General features: G+C 39.3%; 1 protein-coding gene and 1 long non-coding RNA gene across 7 annotated transcripts in view; one reads left to right on the forward strand and one right to left on the reverse strand.

Annotated features, from left to right (window-relative positions):
* LOC131796134 (uncharacterized) overlaps positions 1–2,699 on the reverse strand; it is a 30,753-nt gene extending 28,054 nt beyond the window's left edge. Inside the window, exons 1-2 of one of the 2 annotated variants that reach the window (XR_009341088.2) lie at positions 2,603–2,699; positions 2,239–2,288 (exon numbers count right to left, since the gene is read on the reverse strand). This is a non-coding gene — a long non-coding RNA (uncharacterized lncRNA). Of the gene's footprint in view, positions 1–2,238; positions 2,289–2,462 lie in introns of both variants that reach the window. The other variant, XR_009341089.2, reaches the window with a different exon arrangement.
* LOC131796131 (NFX1-type zinc finger-containing protein 1) lies at positions 348–22,620 on the forward strand. 5 transcript variants are annotated; one of them, XM_066165110.1, is made up of 21 exons: positions 348–691; positions 2,623–2,815; positions 3,390–3,476; positions 5,917–7,607; positions 7,983–8,951; positions 9,209–9,696; positions 10,082–10,237; positions 10,621–10,742; positions 11,116–11,174; positions 11,853–12,022; positions 12,325–12,537; positions 12,945–13,218; positions 13,645–14,304; positions 14,885–15,243; positions 15,400–15,604; positions 16,185–16,585; positions 16,919–17,810; positions 18,420–19,490; positions 20,745–20,906; positions 21,095–21,192; positions 21,534–22,620. In XM_066165110.1, exons 4-21 carry the CDS (start codon positions 5,954–5,956, stop codon positions 21,654–21,656), a joined length of 8,076 nt encoding a protein of 2,691 aa, XP_066021207.1. In that variant the 5' UTR covers positions 348–691; positions 2,623–2,815; positions 3,390–3,476; positions 5,917–5,953; the 3' UTR covers positions 21,657–22,620. The 5 variants fall into 5 exon arrangements, with proteins under 5 accessions (XP_066021207.1, XP_058969752.2, XP_058969754.2 ...); XM_059113769.2 differs by lacking the exon at positions 3,390–3,476; XM_059113771.2 differs by lacking the exon at positions 3,390–3,476 and having other exon boundaries at positions 2,628–2,815.
* Positions 22,621–25,884: the final 3,264 nt, after the last annotated feature.

The raw sequence follows: 25,884 nt of genomic DNA on the forward strand, positions 1-25,884 counted from the left end.
TCTCAAATTCAAAATTTACCGTTTGTGCATCAAAAAGGTAAATTTGGACTCTTTGCTCTATCCTCATGCGTAAATATCTCCACTGGCTTAAACATTTTAACTAATTAATAAACAATTAGACATCTTACCACAATAGACAATCTTTGTTTACCACAACCACCACAATCTTTGTCTACCACAATAGACAATCTTTGTTTTTTTTTTCCGAGAAAAGAGGCGGATGTTGGTTATGAAGTTCTACGAATTGTCGTAAAGGTGTTCATTGGCCCTTTACATTGTTTTGAATTTACAAAAGGTCAGTCAATTGATACGGTTCACTATTAAGAGAACTAACCAGCGAGCATCAACTGTGGCTTTCATCGGGTTTTTTTAGAGACATTTGGCGTGAGATTTGAAGGACAATTTGCAGTATACTTCCGCGAAAACAATATACCGGAAGCAACTGCATAATTTCTAAGAATTCTAAGTTTTCATTGCTGATTGGTCCATAAATAATCTTAATCGGTGGTTGTTTTAAAAAGGTTACTGAAAGATGTATTTCATGTTTTGCGTCACTCGAGGTACGAAACTCAATGAATTTTAGTGTGGTGCTTTCTGTCTGACGAATGAAGGACTTCCAATGTTTTTGAAGATGGAAAAACCGTTTGTAATTCATGAGGCCACAGACACTGTGATGTTATCATTTTCTCAGGTAAGAAACTTAAAACATCATCAGTTGCTGCAAGAGGCTGTCAGAGAACTATTACGCATGAATTATTATGCAATAATTTTAAGTAATGTGGAATACTAAATATTTCCTTTCACAAATAACATATTCAAGATCGTAAAATAAATCTCCTATAATTTTCCACATCTGTGTTCCATAATTAGCATTTCAGCAGGTACCTTGACATAAACTAAGAAACAATTTTCTATAGAAAAATATTGAAAACATTTAGTTCCTTTGGCAAAGGTAACGTGCAAAGGGTTTTGTCCAGACATGCACTGAAAGGTCATTTCCTCCTTCAAAATTTCATGAACCAAATAATATTTTCAACATTTCATTTTGTACATTTAATTTATTAACGTAACTTTTTTGTTCCAATCCAAAAGCATTATTGTTAGTTAATCGTCTGAGATTGGATAATGATTCTGCAAGATTTTATGACGATACAGAAACAAACAGCCAAATAAGTTAATCCCAGGGGTGGCAAAATATTCTTATTCAGCAGTTCATTCATTTATTGTTTACAGCTGCGTTCTATTGTAAGTAGTGCTTCTAGTGAAGGATACATTCATTGTCCATTATTTTTAACTTACTGCCGTCATTTAAGAATTGTTATTTAGTGCTTTAATTTGCAAGGCGAGGCTTTCAGCGAGGAACTTGAACCTTACGTAAACTGGCACATCGCAGCTACATGGAGCTACCTTTCAAATTCTAACACTAACAGTTCATTTGAGACAATCTTTTGGGAAAGAGCTTAAAAAGTAATGAATGAAGACGTACCAGCCATTTCATGCCACTTCACGAAACTTGAAGAGTGTCATATCAAACGTGATTATCATTTCAAGTTACCTTCTGCATTTAAGTTATTCCAGAGTATTAAAAAAAACAAGTTTTTTTTTATTGCAAAATTAACATATTGGGAGATTACGTTTCGTTTGTCATCAGCAGTTTTCTTGAACCTGATATATCATTTCAGTTTCGATAGAAAACTGTTGGGAAATAGCTACTGGATGTAAAGGGGTATTGCCAATACAATGCAAGTTGTTACTGCCTGAAACATGTATATCTGTGTGTTTAATCCAGCTTGCCTCTTCCAAACCATATTCAAAAATATTTAATAATGAAGAAGAGCTACCAGCAGATTAAGGCAATTGAATAAGTTATTCGTTATGCATGTTACATAAGTGACACATGATTTACTGTAGAAGTCTGGAAATAATAGATCACTTGGTTTTTGAAAACCCTTTTAGAATGTTGTGAGCACTGTTATTTTGTTAGGGGTCTGATGTAAGTTACAGATTTGTTCCTTTGCATTCTGTATATGGCCAAGACTCGGCCATTACGTCACCTTTATAATTTGCTTCTACCTTTTTTGGACAACCAAAGCAATCAGAGCAAGGTCTACACTTAATCACCATCAGCCATAATGACACTGATCAAAGAAATATTAGCAAACCTGTATTGTTGTAGTCAGACATCCAATATGGGAGGGTCTGTATATCCAAGGGTGTTTATAAATGGTTGTAACTTACCTTTATGAAATAATTTTTATTGTCCAACTTGTGGTTCTTCTTGGCCTCTCCTGTCAAACAAAGCATACAGTGTTTGAAATGTCTAACATTTAGTGATGGATAAATGATAGTGTTTAAAGAGAACACCGAAGTCGTTATTATGTAAAAGAACACGAAATTCAAGACACTCCATACGATGATCCTAAAAGAACATTTCCCATCTTTCTTAGCTACCTCTGGCATACCTTTTTTGAGCAGAATTCATTGAGGTTATAACTGTTAATGCATTGGCTGGAAACACTGATCAGCTGCATTTGGGAACAGCTTCATTAAATAATATTTTTCTTGTTGTACATAGCTTGTTTACGTTACTTATTGCACTCACAATTATCTCTTTTATTTTAGCGCAGTTAGAAGGTTAGCGCTGGACGTTCAAACAGATATATACATTACACAAGTAATAGCCATCCTTCATAACCCACATTAGCGACGAGAAAATCTTCGAGTGGCTCTGGGAACGAAAACTTGCCGTCAGTCCCAGCCCTCACTCAGTCACTGACTGCGCAAGAGTGCAAGATGGCGATTTAGGTGGAACACGGTAACAAAATCTTATATATCTTTGTGTAATAAGATGTGTTCATAAATATTCTCAGGACGTTGTAATATGAATTACTATGGAAATTTTGGATACACACCTAAAGTGGGTTTAGATATTCTAGATAGCATAAATACATGCTGCTTGTGACTCTCTTCTATCTTTATGTCTTGTTAATTTCCTCGAGAAAGTAACAAGAGTCATGCATTTATCTAGACCCGAAAACTTTTTAGAAACTGAAACGCGCAAAATACTTTCACAGCCTAGTTCCAATTTTCAGATTTGCTAAGGACTCACAGCGACACGTTATATTTAGGGCTTCAACGATGATTTTGTTGTTTGTTGAATCCCAGATCGATCTTTTTTGTCGAAACTGAATAAAGGGAATAAGCTTATCCTAGAAAAGTTCATAGAAGAACATAAGTTCGAAACACACAAAGATCCGACCACATTCAGTGTTATTCATCCTGATTAAAAAAGATGTGATCTAACACGAGCAAGCATGCGCAATGAATACAACTTGTTCATTAGGCCCGAAGAGGTATTTCAGCTTATAGCTGTTGATTTCTTTAAACAGGAAGCGCTCAAGATTACCGGCAAATTCACGCACAATGTTTATACCTATTGCCCTTTAAACGGAAACTATAATAACATTATTACCCAGGTAAGCAAAAACGTCTCAGGAAAGTATGTTCTCTTTAGGCGTCCGTATAATTTCGCTTGTTTATCAACCATGCATGTGTACATGGTTAGGGTAGTCCTTATATATATATTTGCATTTAACTCTACCACCTCATACATTTTGATACAAGCTGATATTATTTAGACGATTTTTACAAATATTTCTTTGGTTAGGTAGACGTTCGCCGACTTAGATCTCCGTCGTTAACTGTTGTTAGAATGTTGGCTTTAAAATGACGACATTCCGGCGCTTATGGCCTTTGCATGACATTCCAGAACAGCAAATAGCGGTAGCTTTATCTCTAATTTTTCTCAAGCAGCTAATTTCAAAGAATTGAAACAATGAGGTCATCAATGTTGAAGCTTTTCAAAAGACTCTAGCATGGTAATAGCACAAATGAAACGACAAATGACCGTAATGAATATTGCTTCAAGTTTTGCTTCTGCTGCACTGATTTTGAAATCCGAACACAGGTCACTAGCAGCAACACTGCTATTTGATAACATACACCAAGGTTGAAATGATGTTGAGCATATAGTGACGTCTTAATCATTTCGTAGAATTCTGCGAAAAGAGGCGGATGTAAAAATTGCTTTCTTCGAAAAGTTGTGTTTGTATAGTGTATTAGTTGTCATGCATACTCTCACTCGTGTCGGTCAGTTAGAGGGGAGGTTTCTGGCTATTGTTGCACGTAGATGTTTGTTGTCTTTCGCTGTCTTCTTAGGGCAATGTAAGGCTTGACCATGGATGCCACACACTCTTTGGTAAGTGAGTGTTTAGTCTGAAATAGTATTCGCGAATTGAAAAGCGTTTACCGGTATTAAGTTATACGCAATGAATTTATTTATAAGCAAACCTTACGAAGGATCTTCGCGGAAAAGCCATAAAAAATATATTATACTCGGTTTAAGACATTTGTATTCTTAGAATTACTACCGGAAATCAGTTATTGATTCCAAGAAAATCTCTTTTAAGACCGCAAACAGCCCTCGTTTCCCAAAGTTTATAAATTGAGACCCAAATGGAACATTCCCAGAAATGGCCCGGAAGTCAACATGCATATTCTGAGAATTCATTGTTCAGTTCTTGCAAAGTAGTAACAAGGCTTTCAATTATTGACTTTTGATTCCGTAAAGTATTGTACTCAATGCTTAATTTTTTTTTATCGACTGATTTCAACATGGCTAAAAATATGTAACTGGAATATTTACTAATGTTTGAATTCAGAGCTTAACTCTCAATTTAAAATTCTCATTATCTTACCAGCGTGGCAACGAAAATTTCTGGTTATATATAAAGGAAAAAAGACATGTTTCGTCTCCTCTCACTGTAGTTAGTTGGTGTTTGGTGGCCGAATTTGCTGAAATAGTGCTTAACCTAGGGGTACTTATTAGATGCAGCAGTTTTATCATACAATGAGTTACACGATTCTTCCTTCTGCCAAAAAAAAAAACCAACAGTATTTCGAAGTAGTGTGTTTGCATCAAGATCTTGGAAAATCATCCTACCTACTATATTAGCATACCTCAACCTTTAGTCGATCAGGTCTGTGAGGTTTTGAAGTGAAATAAACTAATTTGAATAATAAATTCAGTAGTTGGCCAGTATTTCCATTGTTTAAATTTTGCACTGAGAATTGCATGCAGAGAGTTTTGTTGAGTTACAATGGACATGCTTTCTGATGCAGATGTACATTTGAAGCAAAAGTTTTACGTTTACCTTTGAGTTTGGGACATGTTAAAGAAGCTGAGTAGAGTCGACAATGTTGTTTCAATATTTCACTGTTTTATTACGGATAAGGTAAACTTAAAACGCACTGTATGTGGCACAGCATAATTTTACACTTATTTATTGTGTCCAGTTTTTCATCTACTGTATCAAAGACACAAAAAGGTGTGAATATGAAAGCTATCTTCGCAGTAATGAACATTACTGCTCAAATAGTGTTCATTACTGCGAAGATCGCTTTCATTTTCACGTCTTTTCCGCAGTTCACATGTATAATTTTCATATATTCACAGTCATTTATTTATCAATTCACGGGTTTATATGATACCAACGTAATGACCAGCTCCCAGTTGGCTCGTTAGCTCTGTCGGTAGAGCACTGCACCGGTATCACAAAGGTCATGGGTTCAAATCCTGTACAAGCCTGAATTTTTTTCAGGCCTTATTTTCACTACTGCTCAAGTAATGTTCATTACTGTGAAGATCGCTTTCATATTCATGTCTTTAACCACAGTTCGCATATATGATTTTTATTTATTCACAGTCACACAAAAAGGTGTTATCATACACGTTATAACCTTGTTTCTCTGCATATCGAGAGAATAAGAGGCTTGGACCCTGAGCAACCCCACAAAGGCCAAAATAATGTAATCCTGGACAAACTGGTCATGGTAATTTTTTTCATTTTTTCCCAGAAACCATATACAAAGTCCTGAAGTCTCTCGCTCACGTATGAGCACTCTTCAAAATGCCCAGAGTGGTAAAACCACAAATGGACAATCCGAGAAGACAGGCCACGATAAAAAACCTATTATTCAGAGCCAGAGATTTAGTCACAAAAGAAAGCAGGTGGAGGACACAAGGAAAGGTGGGTCCACAGTAGCTGGCAAAAGTTTGATGGAGACCTCAAACGATCCTGGCTCAAAATATGCGCAAGATGATGGAACAGAGGGTAGAGGAGTACAAGGCACATCAGGGGCTGACAAGAGTTCAACGGTCTTGAACAATGAGCAGCAGAATACGACAGTAGAAGGAGGAGCACAAGACACGAATCGTAAAACGCCAAAGAGGCGGCGTTCAAGAACAAAACGCAAAAAAAACAAAAGTGCAGACAGCGGTGAAATTCCCGAGCTACAAAATAGACTGCCAGGTAAAGCGACAGAAAAAGACAGTGAAAGCCGAGATGGGATTCAAAAGCAAGAACATAGGCATTCGCCAAAGAAAGCTGGTAGTATTGATAGTGTTTCACAGTCAGCCACCGAGGGGCAGAAGAGCAGTAGTACAAAAGAAGTAACAAAGAAGCAAGACGCTGTCGAAAAGAACAAACAACCAAGCCAGAAAGTCAAGGAAAGAACAAACACGGTTGATTCCTCAGGGGGCAAAGATGTTACGATGGTTCAAAGTCATGTGCAAGCTGATGCGATGATAGCAGATAGCCGGAAGGAAGACGAATTTGGACAACGAGGGAGGACTACTCATCGGCAGAATAGACGTTCAGGGTCAAGAGGTGCTGTTGGGGAAAGCTCCCCCCTCCGTGCAGCTCAGGAAGGGCTAGAGAAAATAAAGGATCGAGAAAATGCCCAGAGCCGAAAAGAAAATCAAAGTCGAAACGAAACAAGCCAAACTGTAAGGATAGAGAGTAAAGAGAAACAACGACCAATTCCTAAAGAAAAGAGACTGGCAAACGAAAGACAGAGTGCAGTTCTCAATGGTAACAACAACCTGTCGGAAAACGAGGCACGTAGCAGAGAAACTGAAATTGTAAGTGATCACGTGAAAATCGTGTCCGCAACCAAGGAAGGAGTCCCTTCGAGCAGAGAAAAAAAAGCAAAACAAGCAATTAACAGATTGGAATCTCAAAGAAAGCCTCCATCAGTCAATGCTATGACAGGTTTCCTCACAAAAACTCCACAAGAAATCGTTAATTGGTTAATCCGAGATCATTCATCCTTGTTTAAAAAACAACTTAAAATCAAAGATGAAGCGGTTGCTGTCCTATTGAAACTTCTGGCCAAAGCTTGTGATTGCGAGTCTTCCAGTAACCTTAAGAAGCTTTTCAAAGTGTTATCATCATCCTGGCTGCTCAACCGAAGGGCTTTGGCCATTCTGAACCAGCTAACTGGGAAGGAATCGAAGACATCCCAAAACGAGCATTTTACTATGGAAACAATCAGGGAAATGGCTAAAGTGCAGACAGAGATCCTTAGAAGACACCCAACTAAAAAGTACCCTCTGATGGAGAAACTCCATGGGCTGGTAAATGCTCGCAAGTTACAAGATCAAGGCGTGATCTCTGTTGTGCAAGAGCAACAGAAACTGTTGAGTAAGGAGAAAGTTGCACAATGCAAAAAAGAGGCAGTGCAAAAGAGAAAAAGTGCCAAAGCTGGTAATGGTTTCTTTTTTTCCTTAAATTTAGCAATTGATTGTATTTTGGCCCCCAGGCTAACCATTTCCATTCCATTCTTGTGTCCTTTTATGACAAATGACTAAGTTAAAGAATAAAGGGTAAGAGCATTAACCCTTCGCTCTGAAGAAGGGCTAACGCACGAAACGTCAGCTTGACAACTCTTTACAGTTGCCAATTTACGTTATCAACTCAGTTGATAATACTAAATTACCCTGTTTTGACTAAGTTAAAAGCCTGTTCCGACACTGCATGGCAAAATGTGCAACAAGCTGCAGTTAATTCCTAAATCTTGTAATCGCTTTCTTAGTTTGCACAGAGTAATAACTATGTTTCGGTATCATTTTCAATCTACAGATGTTACCGATGTTAAGATGAAGCCGCCCGGGAAAAGCTCAGAACCTCCAAACTTGGAAGCAAAACAAACTGTTGCTACAACTATCGAAGGGAAGAAATTTCGCAAGAGTACCTTCCCTCTCGGTGCGGCCGAGCAAGGGCTGGAGCAAACAAAGGATGGAGAGTATGCGACAAGTCAACAAAAAGTTCAAAATGGAAATGAAATGAGTCAAACCGTTGGTCGAGAGAACAAATCAATAAAAGAAGGAATTCCTAATGAAACGAAAGAGGAAAATACAAGTCAAAATGGATTTATCAACGGCAATAGCAACTTTTCAGAGAACGGGGTACAAAGCGGGGAAATTGAAAGTGATCGGGTGAAAAACCGGTCCGAGAATAAGGCAGAAGTTCCTTCGAGCAACGGAAAAAAAGCAGAACAAGCAATTGACAGATTGGAATCTCAAAGAAAGCCTCCATCAGTCAAAGCTATGACAGATTTCCTCTTAAAAACTCCGCAAGAAATCGTGAAGTGGTTAATGCTGGATCATCCTTCCCTATTTAAAAGGCAACTTAAAATCAAAGATGAAGCGGTTGCTGTCCTACTGAAACTTCTGGCAAAAGCGTGTGATTCCGAGTCTTCCAGTAACCTTATAGCGCTTTTCAGAGTGTTATCAACATCCTGGCTGCTCAACCGAAGGGCTTTGGCCATTCTGAACCAGCTAACTGGGAAGGAATCGAAGACATCCCAAAATAAGCATTTTACTATGGAAACAATCAGGGAAATGGCTAAAGTGCAGACAGAGATCCTTAGAAGATACCCAAATAAAAAGTACCCGCTGATGGAGAAACTCCATAGGCTGGTAAATGCTCGCAAGTTACAAGATCAAGGCGTGATCTCTGTTGTGCAAGAGCAACAGAAACTGTTGAGTAAGGAGAAAGTTGCACAATGCAAAAAAGAGGCAGTGCAAAAGAGAAAAAGTGCCAAAGCTGGTAATGGTTTCCTTTTTTTCCTTAAATTAAGCAATTGATTGTTTTTTTGCCCCCAGCCTAACCATTTCCATTCCATTCCTGTGTCCATTTTTGAGCGTATCGACTATTGTCTATTAGACGCTGGCAAAAATTGCAACAAACTTCAATGAATCTTTACTAACTTGTATCGCTAAGGAGTATGATAAAACCCGCAAAACTACCACTTATTTTGCACAGCAGAGTAGCAAATATGTCTTGGTATCACCTTCAACTTACAGATATTACCGATGACAACTTGAAGCCTCCCGAGAATTTTCGCTTGCTGAGTGTTATTCCAACTCGTGAGGACATCATTTCAAACCAGGGCCAAGACCAAAAGCTGTTCCTCAGAAAGAACAAAGTTGAAGGGCACTACAACGACGAGGAACACTATTTAGACGTTCAGTTTCGGCTTCTACGTGAAGACTTCTTAAGACCTCTTCGCAAAGGGATCCAACACTTAATGGGTAAAGACGTCCCTGATGATACCGATGACGATAATGTAGGAGATGTCAGAGTCTACAAAGATGTGAGAATACTACGGCCTGCGTGTACTTCAAATGGAGTCGCATTCAAGATTAAGTTTGATGTTACAGGTTTCAGTCGAGTTCGATGGGAGAACAGTAAGAGACTGATATTTGGATCATTGTTGTGTCTATCGAAGGACAATTTTAAGAGCTTCGCTTTTGCCACCGTCGCAAATAGAGAACTAAGCGATATAAGAAAGGTAAGAGTACTAGTTACTGAAACAATAATCAATAATCATGGACTGCTTCCAAGTATTTTGTTTTAATGGACTCTAGCTATTTCTTTTCCCATACCCCAATATAATACGATCAGGAATTAAATGGATCACAGACGGACCATTTGCCCTTGCCTTTAAACCTTGTTCAGCTGTTTCGAGCGAGGAAACTCTGCACAGTGCACTAACCTCTTGGATTCAGTCACTATGTATCAGTGCAAACATCCAACTTACCTTTACTAGGAAAGAAAGAGAATTCAAGTTGTCCTTTATGTTGTCGTATTACAGCATGTGAATATAGAAGCTGTTATCCTGTCTGCGGGAATACAATTTTTTTAATCTTCTGAATTTTTTTTATTATAAAACTCAGGGCGAACTAGAAGTGCAGTTTGTCTCGCCTGGTGGTGAAGCCAGAATACACACGGGAGATTTATGCCAAATGGTCGAGTCCATAGCTTTCTTTGAGGCATATCGACCAGTGCTTGAAGGATTGAAGACGGTACCTTCCGGAGAATTTCCTTTTCAGGTAATAATCAATGTGTCAGTCTAGGAATGTTCGCCAACTTAAGACTGAGCATGTCGACATATAGTAGTGCTCGTAGTATTCAGGTCTCCTTCAATCCAACTTGTAAAACTTTTGCTCAATGGGTTGTGTCCTCCAGAGTAGTACAATAGGAAATTATTTATTCTGGCGTGAAGCCAAACTATATCATGGCGTGAAGCCAAATTATATAATAAGATCAAATGGAATTACTGGCGGATGACCGATGAAGCATGTACTGATCTTGAAGCCAAAGGAAAACACCTTTCCTCTAAGTAACCGTCAGTGGAATTCCTTAAAGCTTTTCCTTTGTTTCCAATGCCAACCGGCGTGGAATATTTATCAACATGGTGTTGACTTTTTTTCAGAGATACATTGTGAAGTGTCAGACAGATGTACAACCACCAGCCTACCTAAGGAAACCCGGTGGTCACCATGCAAAGTTCGATTTTTCTCCTCTTTTTTCAAACGAAGAATCACTTGATCACAAGTAAGTGAAGACTCGGCAGGTTCTCAGATGCTATGTTAATTCATCTGCTGACTAACTGACCACTTAAAACCAAATAAGTGCCCCTCTCATGTACCTTTGTTAATTTTATGTGTGATGTTCCAAAGATGTCTTCTGCCAGGAATTACGGATCATAGGAAAAAGGACTTGATTTTGATGGTTAACGGTTTAAGTTGTCCATTTTGATTGGTGGCGGTTAAATTTCCGCCTTTAATGGCCGACGGTTTGCCCCAATGATACCCTCTTACAGATGTGACTAATGAAGTATTAATAAATTGTAACGGTAACAGGGTTGTGATCAATCTGTTGAAATGTGTTCATAAGTTGTCATGAGGTAGTCTGCATTCATTTTCAGGTCGAGTCCCGCATGTGCGCCAAAGCGTGAGACTCCTGGTGGTGGTCTTAAAGTCTCAGGTAAAAGAGAAAAAAAAGTTACAGCAAAATCATGTTTTATGCTCTCCTTTTTTTTTTAACTTTTAAAGAGGTTTAGTTGTGTTTCTGTCAATGAGGCACTTGTAAAGATAATTTCAAGGGTGATTTTAAAAAAGCTGTTTCGGAAAGACCTGATGCTAGTAGCATCAATGGATGATTTCAGTTCAACGGTTTTGTTTACATTATCTGTATGTTCAAAAGATACTACATAACTGGAACAAGAGCAAACATCATCTAGGGTGAAGTTGTTTTAATTTGAAGTATATACCCGGGGTGCTGGTGCGTACAGACAGAGAATTTTTTTCGATTAACCGTAGAAATAGCTCATATCAGACTTGAGTGTATGTGTGCACGTTTAGACCCACTTTGATATCATTTACTAATTTCTAGTCTCTTTTTGGGTATTAAAATTAGTCTCGCAGATATCATAGGAATCCCTCTCTTTATAGATAATATCATATTTATGAAGCTCTATGTCAAACCACACTTGTCAATCACGACAAGGTTGGCTACCGCAGACTCTCTCAATTCCAAGAAATATGTTTGTTACAGTAGTATGGTCAAATACAGGTTGCGTCAAATGTTGGCGCAGGCCAGCAGTTGACGCATAGCTGATTGTAACCCCTACTCTGAGTTCCTCTTTGGAATTACAATTTCTAGGTAACCATGCTGGACTATTGGTCTCAGTGTTGGACCCAGCCTCCTGGCCGGCGGCGGAGGATCTGAAGTTGGATGATTCACAATTTAACGCCTTACAGCTGGCGCTGACCAAAGAGTTTGCAGTAATCCAGGGACCGCCAGGCACCGGAAAAACCTACATTGGATTGATGGTATTTTCTCCTTTTTTTCAGGAGATTTTTTCTTAAGATCGAAATTAAAAATAGATAGTTGGCATTTACCTAATCTCATATCTCTCTCTAGCTGCTGGGGAGGCATGTCAAATTTTTTTATGAAGCTTTCCTAAATATGTACTTTCTAGAGTTAAGTGCTGTAATCGCTATTGACCAGAAGAAAACAAGAAGTTTTATCGATACCCTGCGCGCATAACGTCTAAAAGTACTTCTTTTAATAAGTGCTTTTCGTTGCTAAGGATATTGAACTCATTATTTTCTTTTTGTAAAATGTTTTACAGATAGCAAAGGTTCTTTTGCACAACACAAGCGTTTGGCACGGAAGAGAAGGAGGACCTATCCTTGTCGTCTGTTACACTAACCACGCCCTGGACCAATTCTTGGAAGGAATCCACGCCTTTCACCCGGAAGGAATTGTCCGTGTTGGAGGAAGAAGTAACAGCGAGACCATTCAAGAATGTAGTCTCGCAAAAATTAAACAAACAAGGAGGGAGGTAACTGAAAATCATATGTATAAAATCTTAAGCGAACAGACACTCCACTGGCAATTTAATGACGGAACAAATTCACTAGCAACGTTTTCTGGCACAGTGGAAGGTAGGCCTTGAGAGCTTTAAAACATTTAACAACTGTAAGTGATGAGAATTATGACCAAACACCGTCATATATTTAATAGAAACAGTTTCTTAAAATTCAGACACAAAGTTCACGGTTATGGCTTGTTGATCACCGAAGCGAGTGTAGAAACTACATAACTCAAATTCATATTTTAGAATGAAATGACTGAAACTGCTTTCAAAGCTTATGATACTAATAATTCTGTAAGTATATGGCATACCAAAGATACTAATTATTTGTGAAAGCATGGATGTATATATATATTGATCTGTTAATTATTTAGGAGAATCTGACACCTGTTAAAATCAGAAAAACTTATGGTAAGATTCGAGGAGAAATGAAAAGTCTGTCAGCCATGATTGATGATCACGAGGAAATGTTGCACGAATTATTGAGGACTTTGCTTCACGAGGATGAGCTTGTGGATTACGGCATGGTCCAGAAGCACTACGATTCCTTGACGAGGGGATCACGAAATAATGGAGCAAAGAAAAGAGAATCAGTCATTCCTCAGTGGCTTGGGCTTCCCGTAGAGCCAGCGGACCCTTACCAGGAAGGTAGGATATTTTCGCAATATGGAAGGAGTAAAAATATCACGAGTTTTGATTTTTTTTTTGTTTCGGCAACTAAGTAGAGGGAATTTTTTTTTTTGTCTTGACACAAGTGTGGGGCAAACAAACAATTTTTTCATACATAGAAATATTTCTCAAGATGCACCTTTCGACAGATCTTTTTAAACAATCTAAATTGTAGGTGCAGAGCCACCTTAAGATATCTATGATTTCAGTCGAAGCAACCAGTTTTCGGTGGAAGTGACCGTCATTTCTTTTCGCTTTATTGGTTTTTAATCGACCACTTTACTTGATCCCACCTCACCAGCATTCATGACAATAAAATAGTGTATTCCGGGATACTTCTCTTGCATACTTTTTAACTGTGACATCATTTTATAATAACCTGTGAATTCTTTGCATCTGTTTCAGGTTTCTCTCAACCTCTTGCTATGTTTCCCTTTAATGCTGAGTGTGGAAGTCTGGAGTATTTCTCTCAAGAAAATATAGCTTATTTATCACCACGTGTTCGGTACGCCCCAGGTGTTGATGGGAGTCCAAGAGGCTCTATAGAACTAACTGGATCTGCTGACTCGTTCATAGAGATTCCAAATTGGTTGGGAGGGTTTGCAGACGCTGGGATTTCCATAACGTTGCTAGCATTTATCTACCCTTTGGGAGGATGCGGACCAGTTGTTAGCTATGAGGTTCACGGTTGTGGTGTTCAACTTTGGCATGGTGGTTTTGAGGGAGAAATGGGTGTATTGACAGCTTGCTTCACTCAAAGAGATCTTCTGCCTTCCGCGTCTTATCTAGGAGCAGCTGTTTTGCGCATGAATGAATGGAACTTCATCGGTGCCTCTTATGATCACGACTCTGGATTTGCTCGTTTGTGGCACGATGGAAATGAAGTAATGGCTGTATTTATTGGGGAGAATTCTTATTTGGCGACGCAGTTCCCCATAAGGATTGGTGCTCTCGCGAGCACCTGGGTGGGGTGTAGCTTCAAAGGGAGAATTTCGCATTTGCACATATACGCCGAGTCACTGACAGCCGAGAACATTCGAGCAGTCGGAGGCATGCCTTCACACGGTAAGTTTAATTAGTTTAAATCTCTCTAAAAGGAGATTAAAGTTTTAGCAGGAGTCAAAATAAGAGACTTTTTCCTCATGCTCCTCCTCACGCAGATTCAATTAATTCCAACCACTTTTCTTACAGAAAAATAGGCAAAGAAAAACTGCGTTACATTTAGATGCAATAGATGACGCCTACTATGTTGGATTTCATTCTTTTTCAGAGAGATTTCTGAAATGTGATTGGCTCAGACCAGAAGCATTTTAACCAAATTTTAAACACTTACATGTAAAAATCACAGTTTCCATGGTAACCAAATTATATTGAAAATATGTATAAAGAAAACGATTTGATTTGCAGTATAATTAAAAAAAGAATCATGATTTCTTCGGAGTATTTGGGATAAATGCCCGCTCATGATATTTCAACATTTCCCCAACATCACTTGCTTCCTCGCGGCTCGTAATATTTTGGTGAATTTTTAAATATCACGGGCAGTTTTTATCCCAATACCCCCTAGAAACCATGCTATTTCCTGCACTAATTTACTGTTTATCTTACTTCTGTGATAAATGATGAAACTCAATTTTTTAAACAGAGACTTACAGGTTCAGCGAAGAGAACGCAGGAGAGGCAGGAGGTAAAAACAACGAAGAACAAGGAGAATTTGACTACAAGGAGAGTTCAGCTGATTTTCGATTTGACGCTAATGTCTTGCAAGATCGAAGGATATTAGAAACGGATGAGGTTACCAGATTTGAGCGCGAGTCTTCCTCGTCTCATTTGAACACGAACGACACGAACGATGAGTGCGAGTTTCCAATGTGTACTCATGAAGGTGCATCAAGGGGCAACTGGCAATTCCAGAATTCAAAGCGAATCAAGCAAAAGATTAAACGAATTATTCAGAGAGAGCTTCAGCGAGAAGACGTTATGAGTGAAGAAGAAGCCTCTGAGGTAATTTCGCAAACCGAATTTGTTTGTCTATAACTTAACGAACGTATATCGAGAAATGATGAAGAAACCATTGAGGCACGTGGTTGATCCAAACCTCATCTCCTATGAGGGTAAATAGTGAAAATGTTCTTCTTGATGTCGATTGTTACGTTTTAGGTGGAGGATGTGTGGAATTTGTCTGAGAAAAACCGCTGGCGTCTATATCGCAGATGGATGTTCGATGCACGTGAGACTTGCGCCGAGCATATCTGTGATTTCCAAGAATTGTATGATGATCAAGTTCTTCAGTTAAAAGAAGTAAGGAAACAAGAGGAATGCGAGATCCTTAAAAAAGCTGATGTCATTGGAATGACCACGACAGGTAAGCGGCGACTTAACGAAAACCCGACAGTACTGAGTAGTCGTATAATAGAGGTTTCTTTCATTTTTATTTGTGCAAAGCAGTCATCAAGATGTACTTAATTTGGCTAACCACGCATCCTGTTAATTTCGTGGCCGACGAACTGTCGATATTTTCTGACTGAAGGAGTTCGACTATAGAAAGGATAACAAGACTATTGACATATAATTCTGCAAATACTGCTTGGTCCTTAATAGCTATTGCGTCAAAGAAAATGGTCTTTTTTGCCTTCCCAACAACAGATCCGGGTTTCGGGTTGAATCACCTGGTACAAGGTATTCCTGTCACTCACACCAGGTTTAAGTGGATCGTTTTATCTCCATCTCTTTTGGTAAACGGTGTGAGTAATTCATGTACACAGAATAATCTTCTTAGTTCTTCCCGCATTTTGGAAGAATAGTTAAAGTGTTTAGAGAATTTGAGAAGAAAACTCCAAAGATAATTACCACCAGCTAAATCGAAAACGAAGCTTTATGTTAAACTGATTCATTAATTGTTTAGAAATTAAACAAATGCTATGTCCTTAATGGTTTGTATCAAGGTGCTGCCCGGTATCACAGTTTGTTACAAGACATTCAACCGACAATTACTATCGTGGAAGAAGCCGCTGAAGTGCTAGAAGCGCACATTGTAACCTCTCTAACCAAAGGATGTAAGCATTTGATTCTGATTGGTGATCATCAGCAGCTCCGACCCAATCCCACAGTCTACGATCTCCAAATCAACTACGATTTAGACGTATCCTTGTTTGAGAGAATGGTAAAGAACGGAATGAAGTTCTCAAGGCTGAGCCTACAGCACCGAATGAGACCAGAGATCGCCAAGATGTTGGATCACATTTATGTAGAACCGAAACTGGAGAATCACGAGTCTGTTCTTAAATTTGAAAACGTAAAGGGCGTGGAAAGAAATTTGTTCTTTGTGGATCACAGAAACAAAGAGGTATTAGAAAGTGACTTGTTTTTTTGTCGTAAATTAGAAGAATCTTCTGCATATATTTTGTCCAAATAAGGGTGCATTATTATGGCATCATTTGAATTAAAAGAAAAAGAGAGCTTGATAGGGCGATGCAATCTAAAAGGCGCTCCTCGCCGCGTGTGCATGTTTTTTTACATGACACTTTGCATTATCCTGACTTCCCCTTTATGCTAGTTTTAATGTGTATTATACTCGGTCCTCAGTAGATCAGACCTTTCTGTTGAATTGTATATGCCATTTTTCGTTCTTTTGGATCATACCGATTGACTGTGTGAATCTTTTTATTTCTCCGTGCAGAATTTTATTCGTGAAGGAAAAAGCAAATCCAATGCCCACGAAGCAAAATTTTTGACAGGACTATGTCGTTACTTCATTCAACAAGGTTATCAGCCATCACAGATAACTATTCTCACAGCCTACAGTGGACAGCTCGTCGAATTCAGGAAAGAGATGATAGACGACAAAGAGTTTTTTGAAGGAGTTCGTGTTACAGCAGTGGATAATTTCCAAGGAGAAGAAAATGACATCATTCTTCTTTCGCTCGTCCGCAGTGAAAGGATTGGTTTCCTCAAAATTGCAAATCGTGTTTGTGTCGCTTTATCACGAGCTCGTAAAGGCTTCTACATCATTGGAAATTCGACACTTTTAGCAGAGGAAGACCCTAATCTTTGGGCAAAAATCATCGCAGATATGCAGGAGGATGGCAATCTAGGCAATGAATTGAAACTGGTTTGTCAGAACCATCCCCAGAATGTAATTCACGCTTCTTGTGCTGAGGATTTTGAAGACTCTCCCGAAGGAGGTTGCAAAGAAACGTGTATGATGACGCTGGAATGTGAACACGTCTGCGAGAGATTATGTCACCCGATTGATCTTGAGCACAAAGAGAAATTTGCTTGCGAGAAGCCTTGTACCAGAACCATTTGTGACCTTCAGCACATCTGCCCCAGGACATGTGCCGAAAAGTGTGGTCCTTGTATGGAGAGAGTGGTGAAGGTCATCCCGGGATGTGATCACGAGCAGCTTGTCCCTTGCTCCATCGATGCTACTGCCTTCAAGTGCCAGGTGAGGGTGTCAAAGGAAACCTCTCCCTGTGGCCATATCAATGAGGTGGAGTGTTTTGTGGCCCCCGCTGACATCACCTGCAAGGAGCCTTGTAGTAAATTAGAGTGTGGACATCCATGTCCCGGTAAGATAACAGGTCTAAGCTTTTCTTAGACATAATATTAGGATCTATCTTTTAGAAATAACGGGGGAGCAAATCCCTTCCAAGAGCTGCTGTCTGGAAATCAAAAGCAGACCGAAAGTGAATCTTTTAAGGGCAGCTGAAACATCTTTTGGGCATCGGCCGGAGTCATTTTCAGAGAGGATAAGTTTTATAGCTCCACGTAAACTCAAGTTTATCGTTTATTAAGTTCAGCAAGTAATGCACGGGTGGTAAGATCTGATGGTGCGTTACCTTAGCGTCCCTGTATGCATTCATTTTTTTCTCTAACGGGGCTAGGAGCGACAGAACGTTCAGCTAGAAAGGCCTCGGAAAATGTTATCTAGTCATAAAGAATGTTTGGAAGGTTTTTTCAAGTAACCAATTGTAATTAGCTGTTCAACTTTCACTCTAGAAAGAAAATAAATTAACTAGAAAACTCCTCTCCTCTGCGCACTTTGGCTGTGCTATTACCTACCTTCGTCACACATCAAAACGGTAAGGTATGTTGACGGGAAGCAACGATAGCGGCACCACTGTTGATGTTTGTTAATCCTTTATCTTAAAGTTTTTCTTTTAATGCTTTTCGTTTAGGTTACTGTGATCGATGTCAGGGAGGCCGTCTCCATTTGCCATGCCGGTCTCCATGCAGCCGAACACTTTTCTGCGGCCACACTTGTGTGGATAAATGTGTAAAGTCCTGTCCACCCTGCTCATCAAAATGTCGTAATCATTGCGATCACCAAATCTGCGAACGGAGTTGTGGTGATCCTTGTCAGCCATGCTTTGAGGAGTGCTTATGGCAGTGTCCACATCATAAATGTACTAAACGTTGCGGAGAGATTTGCGACCGACCGAGATGCGATGAGCCATGCTCTAGGCTGCTACCGTGTGGCCATGTGTGTGTCGGTGTTTGTGGCGATATTTGTCCCGAATTATGCCGAGTTTGCGATGCGGTTGAGTTCCGCGAGAGTGCGTCTGGAGCAATGTTCATTGAACTTGTTGACTGTGGTCACGTGGTTGAAGTTGGGCAACTGGACAAATGGATGGACGGAAGAGATAAAGCCGACGCACAGGCTGGAAAGGACGATGCCGAAATCAGATATAAAGTTTGCCCGGAGTGCAGAACTCCAATTCTGTACAGTCGTAGGTATGGAAAACTAGTCAAGGAAATTCGTGCCGATTTTGAAGCTATAAAGCGTCGAGTTCGTCTCGCTGATGTCACAAGCATTGACCAGATACAGAAGATTCGGCAAGAGGCTCAAGTGGTCAAAGAAATTCCGAAGAAATTGCTTGAGGACATCGCCAAATGTGGCACCGGTGGTCGTAGTGCTTGTGAAGAAGTCAACACTTATGAAAATCGAGTGACTTTCCTGAAATTTCTTGGAAGTTTAATCACAAAGCACAAGATCACAAAAGAATCCAACTGTGAGATATATGACAGAATAAATCTCCTGAAAGCACGGGTAATGATGAGGCGGGATTGCTTCAGTGAACAGGAACTCAATGAATTTCGGAATGAGTTGTTACGAACAAAGCTTCTGGTGTCTTTCAAAGGCTTGACGACTACTCTCGAAACTAACAAGTCAGTCCTCAGTCTCTGTTCTGGTGATGCCAAAACTGTAGAATCTATAAGAAGTGCTCTGGAATCCGGCAAAGTAATCGGTACGTATACGTAGTCACATAATTTATAGAAAGCTAAATGCTATTGTGCGTCTGTTTGCCCCGTCAAACATATTTCATTGTTCGCATATAGAGCACCACCTCACCCATAAGCCTGTGAGCAATAACTCTTTTTAAAGAGTATCTTATATGACTGCGCTTGGATACGAATTTTATCTTCGAGTACGGTGTTAATAACTTCTTTCATGAGTGAGAGGAGTGATCGAGTGAGATGTACACGAGAAAATTAATTCGTGTCCGAAAGCAGGCATGTATTTTTCTGTTTAAAGTAGATTGGTCATTTGAAGCAAATACAATTTTGAAACTCCGCATGAAAGAGCAACGATTGCAGAGATCACCCGCACGTAATCTCAGCTCGAAGAAAGCTACTTCAACTTTCGGCATGAAATAGTGCAACAATTCCTCGTAATTTCCCCGCTAAAAAAGTTAAGTCAACCAGAAAGCGTTTCTTAGATGTAGTACACCTTTTCGAGAAAAGTAAGAACCGCCTTTTTGATTAATACGGTTATCCTGACAATATTAATAGCTTCACATGTGAAGATACTGATGGTATACGTCCACTACGCGTGGTGAAGACATTATGGTTTGGAAACTGGAGAAATTCCGTCATTTAATCGATATAAAAATGAAGATACAAGTTATGATAAGTTTTTCGATCATGGTTCGCCACCAAACGAATCCAGATTTACTGACGCCGTAGCGTCCCACCTAATTTTTTAGTCTTTTCCACAAAAACTCCTCTATTTGCCCTGTTTGTATATTCGAGTATTTATTTCACTTTGAATATCTAAATTTAGTATATACTAAAACAGTAAATAGCTTTGAAGGCACGCCCTGATTGGCTACCCAAACTCCAAATATCCCGTGCTATTCAACTCCGAGCGACTCGCGCGGGATTTGCCCTCGAAAATATTGTAATCGTTGCTGGAATAAATTAGATAAAATTGTTTTTATGTGCTACATTTTCTCACTGTTTTAGTGTATATAAAAACAACTGTTCACCTCAGGTCGGTGTCTAGCGATGGATATTTACCTCACTCCTTCGTGGCTCGGTAAATATCCACCACTAGCCACCTCAGTCCACTTCGGTTTATTGATGTCAAATATGATTTCTCTGCGCCTTCTCAAGTCATTCATTCCAGTCGGTGGGACTGTGGATAAGCATGTGATGAGAGGTTACCAACTCAGTTGCACAACCGAAATAGATTCAATGATGCTGTGTCTTTCATTTTATAGCTCGTAACAAAATAGAAGAGTTCTTGGATGATATCAATGGAATAGAGCAGAGGCATGGGCTCTCAAAGAAAGAGGAGGAAAATTTTTGCTTAGAAAAGTTGAGGGATGAGATTGTCAAGTCGAAGCACTTAACACAAGGACCCTGGTACAAATGCAAGAAAGGTTAGATACACCTTGTTAAGATTTCTTAAGGAGTTACTGCGGAGTAGAAGGGTGAATACTGCCAAGGAAAACTCAGTGAAAGCAATTGCTGTAAATACACGGATTTATTTTGTCGAGTCATTTATCATTACATTGAATTAATGCATTTATTATCCAAATCATACACATCCATTCTTGTTCCCTTTAAGGTCATATTTACCCAGCTGCAGAATGCAGTGAAAACGAATTCTCGATTAAGTGTCCAGATTGTCTTGCAGCAGCAAGGACTACTGAATCACATACCAAGGTACTCATATCAAATATCTAGAGTGTTGCCAACTTGTCTCAGGTCTGAGAATGTACCTTCAGCGACAGGTAGAATTAAACCACAACAATAGAGTAGTAAAAAAATGGCGCTAAGGGAAAGAAAGCGTGCAACTTACCGCCACAAAGATACACTAAGCAGTATGGCTATCAAACGTGAGCAAGCCAGGCACTTGGTTCAAGAATTGAATATTTTTTAATAATTTGGCGTTTTATTTTTTATTGAGGAACATACGTTCTGGTTTTGTGGTATCCATTCACTTCAAAAACATCTGATACCAACATCAACTCTAATTGAGAGTGCTTTACTCATTTTTTCCACAGACCGTTCCTACTCCGGTGAAACTCAGCGAGTTCATGAATGCGACGTTTAAAAATGAGTTCGCGGTGAGCTCTAAAAGGCGGAGGAAAAAACGCCCATCCAAAACTTCCAAGGCCCACAAATGAGCTCTTGAATTTGAGAGATTTCTCAGACGTTCAATCATTTCAAACTGGGGATATTATTTTTATCGATTATCGTCTATCTTAACCGTTCCCTTCCTGATTTACAATTATATTCTTTTAGAAGTTCGACAAGCACTCTAATCAAAAAATGAACGTCACAAAAAGAATGATTTTATAGTCATAACCTACATGATTTACTGGTTACAAGAAACCAATCAACCGAAGAACTTAGTGTTAAATTGCTCCTTACCACACCAGTTGCGGGAGTTTGATTCTGCCGGCAACCACTCTGAATATTGGGGGAAGATTACTGGCGTAGTAGTTCTCTCCAAGCTTTTCGATAAAAAATTAAGTGCCAATTTTAAATGACGGTTTTTTACTTCCTGTAGGGAAGGGGTAACGAGAATTTAAAGCCTTTGCATTTATCTTGAATACGGCTATTTTGAATTGTTATGACCTACTGAAATAAGAAGTGTTTGGGAACTACTAAAATTGGGGATGTTTTGACTAAGTGTTTGGAAATTGTTTCGGTCTGTTAGGTCATTTTGGAATCCTTATGCGAGTCTTATGAGCCTTGTTTTGTTATGAGCTGACCTCCTTTTATTTTTACCTCTTGAGTGATGTGTCCTTGACCGTTGTGATAGGACTTAATTCTCGCACGATTATCGCCATCGCTAGTCATGTTTGGGTTTGTCTTTGACCTTGCTTAGAATCTTCAATGGAAGGTTTTGTTTGGGTTTTGGTTCTCGAATATTGGTTGACGGATGTTAAGTACTTTGTTTTTCGTTTCGAATGTCTTTTGAGATTGTTTTGGTTAACCTTCTAAAAACATGTTTACTCTGCCGAGGTCAGTTGTCCTGTAAGCCCAAACATCCCTACCGATAAAGTATTTAAGAGCGTGTACTAAGAGCTGAAGTAATAGAAGTGAGACCGAGTCCCAGAGAGTGAAATAAAGGTCCTGAACAGACTCCTGGTGCCTCCTGTTTGCACGCGTGGTGTTTAAGTTAGTCTACGTCAACTGTCCAGCAGAATTAAAACGACCTTTTTTTTCGTACTTTTCCCACGATACTAAAACCTATGCTCTCCATTTTTCATGGTACCAAATTAACTTTGGTTCATTCAGATCTGTTGATCAGTCAGTCAAAATCGCCTGGTGAATGAAGTCGGTTTTAAAAAGCAAATCTAGAACTAATCATGACATGTTTACTGTACTGGTTGAACCCCCAGTTATTCACGCCTACGCTACGAAACAGATTTCGCCCCATAAACGATGAAAACATTTAATCAAGTGACTATCTATAAGAGCCTTTTATCCTGATAAAGCCTTTATAGAAACAAAAATGGAACTTTGCCATTCCCTTTCCTTGCTTAACGCTTTTGAGGCAGCTCGCTTTTCAGTTTTCGTTGTCATCCTAGATGAATGGCAGCAGGTTGAGTTTTCTGTTTTGGCCCGGTAATCGATCTTCCTGGATTGAAAAGTCGATCCTGTACTAAGCGGTCACTCACAGGGAATGCCGGGCTACCGCTTAAAACAGGTTGACCACTTAATATTAGCTCCACAGAACAGAACTATTTCAAAAGTCGATAAAAATCCCCATTTCATGCTATAATTGACCACTTGATATACATGTACTCGCTCAAAAATACTAGTAATTCCTAGTAATTGAAAGATTTTTCTTAGTTTTATTCTAGTGGTTCCTCAGGAGGAGAACAACATAAAAGGGCCGTTGGACTCATTTGAGGGTGACCGCGACCGCTTAAGAAAGTTTAACATTGCAGTAATTAAGGGTGGAAATTTGGGAACTTTGGAAACCTACCGCTTAATAAATGGGGACCGCTGAATACGGTGCCACTTATTACAGGTTCGACTGTATTTTTCAATTAATAAATAAGCGGAAAGCATACTTCATTTCCCTTTTTCAGTCGTCCATCAACGATAAATCTTTCCACGCTTACTACAACTTTCCTCGTAATAGGAAAGTGTTTCTCGGTTATAACAGGTTTAACAGTAAAGACAAAGCAAGCTTAAAAGGCAGAGAACGCCAGAAATCACAAAGTGCACACATAATGTGAGTAAGTTCTATCAATCATGCGTGTAAATGTTCATATTTCGAAATATTTATCGTTGTAAATCGACGATATTTCAGAAATTAATTGTTTTCATTTTCTCAAGACGTGAGCGTTGGAAAAAGCAAACGATTAATGAAAGCGTCACGCATTCCTTTGGGAAAAAATTCTTACGCGTGCTAGTTTCACTTAAATCCTAGCAAACTATAGATCAGAAGAAAGCTGAATAACTGTAGTTTATGATAAAAATATAATTTAAGCGAGTTTTTCTTTTAGGAAGTGTCAGGAGCCGGTAAGGCGTGAAACGACCAAAGGTCCTTCTATTGAATTTATCGGGTATTGGACGCCGCAGCACAAGCAAATTGGCTGCACAGTCTATTCCCAAGGCATCAATCAACAAGAGTGTGTCAGGCTTCTTCTTTATTCTGATTGTTTGTTTAGATATCGGCATCTAGAGTTGGAGTAGCTAAAAATATCTGAGGCGTGTTGCGTAAATGGACGCACGGGACAAATATTTCAGAATTAAAAATTTCCCGACACGCTTTTGTTTGTCATTTTTCCTGGAATGTTTTGGCGAAATTTGACGAAAATCGGTGACATCTATATACCCTATAAATTCGCTCAAAGTAGATGTATTCCTCTCAAAATCAAGTGCAAGATTTTGGCTATCTTTAAAAGAAGGAACGGAGAATGGGAGAATGGAGAATGGGTATATACGTGGTACAACAAAGTCAACTTAAGGTAGAAGGGGTTAACGTGGAAGAATAAAGCTGACTAGGACATATCGTAAGTCTTACATGATTCTTATAGCATGAATATTGTCAGCCATTTTGTCGTCTATATGGCATTCAGCCATGGCGTATATACCGGAGAATGAAGTATGGAGAATGGAGAATGGAGAATGGAGAATGGAGAATGGAGAATGGAGAATGGAGAATGGAGAATGGAGAATGGAGAATGGAGAATGGAGAATGGAGAATGGAGAATGGAGAATGGAGAATGGAGAATGGAGAATGGAGAATGGAGAATGGAGAATGGAGAATGGAGAATGGAGAATGGAGAATGGAGAATGGAGAATGGAGAATGGAGAATGGAGAATGGAGAATGGAGAATGGAGAATGGAGAATGGAGAATGGAGAATGGAGAATGGAGAATGGAGAATGGAGAATGGAGAATGGAGAATGGAGAATGGAGAATGGAGAATGGAGAATGGAGAATGGAGAATGGAGAATGGAGAATGGAGAATGGAGAATGGAGAATGGAGAATGGAGAATGGAGAATGGAGAATGGAGAATGGAGAATGGAGAATGGAGAATGGAGAATGGAGAATGGAGAATGGAGAATGGAGAATGGAGAATGGAGAATGGAGAATGGAGAATGGAGAATGGAGGAATGGGGGAAGGGGGAATCTTTAAAATAGGGAATCTTTAAAATGGGGAATCTTTAAAACGGGGAATCTTTAAAAGCGGAAATGGTTAATATGGACCAATATCGACTTCACAAAACGGAAAACCCTGTAGATCAGACTATTTAATCATAATTGCTAACCGAGCCGATGACTGATAGAAAAAAAAAGAACAACTTTTCCACAGACCGCTCATACATTTGGTCGATTTCATTCCACGCTTTAAAAGATTCTCCGTTTAAAGATTCTCGCTCTTAAAGATTCCCCGTTTTAAAGATTCCCTGTTTTAAAGATTCCCTATTTTAAAGATTCCCCATTTTAACGATTCCCCATGTCCCATTCCTCATTCTCGATCGTTCAGTGGAGCGTTGAGAAGGACGACACAATAATGGGCAAAGTTGCCAAAGGCAAAGGAAAACCCCCGCGGCAAAAATGGAAAAAACGGAAAATGTGCTGAGAAGCAAGACAGCGAATCGACAGTCAGCTTTCAAAATTACGGTTTGAGGCGGTTGTTTATGATTTTGTTTCATGACTGGTACTTGAATAAATGACAGGAAACCTTGTTTTTAACTTAATGTATGACAAATTTTGGTTTGACGCCGACTTCTGTGCCAGTCGCTTTCACAGATAATTTTTTCCTTTTCCTTGACAGAATGGTTCTCTTTCTTTCTCGTTTGGGCCTGTTTTTTTTTTTTCTTTTTTCACCAAGGACTTTCTTCCGCTTTTATTTTTTCTAGGAGCAAATATTTTTTCTAGGAG

This window comes from Pocillopora verrucosa, chromosome 1 (assembly GCF_036669915.1).
Source record: "Pocillopora verrucosa isolate sample1 chromosome 1, ASM3666991v2, whole genome shotgun sequence".
In the NCBI taxonomy this organism is placed as follows: domain Eukaryota; kingdom Metazoa; phylum Cnidaria; class Anthozoa; order Scleractinia; family Pocilloporidae; genus Pocillopora; species Pocillopora verrucosa.

Coding starts and splice junctions, on each gene's coding strand:
- LOC131796131 (XM_066165110.1), top strand. CDS start 5,954: ATGAGCACTCTTCAAAATGCCCAGAGTGGTAAAACCACAAATGGACAA. Junction 7,608..7,982: donor GAGAAAAAGTGCCAAAGCTG/GTAATGGTTTCT, acceptor TTCAATCTACAG/ATGTTACCGATGTTAAGATG. Junction 20,907..21,094: donor CTGGTACAAATGCAAGAAAG/GTTAGATACACC, acceptor GTTCCCTTTAAG/GTCATATTTACCCAGCTGCA.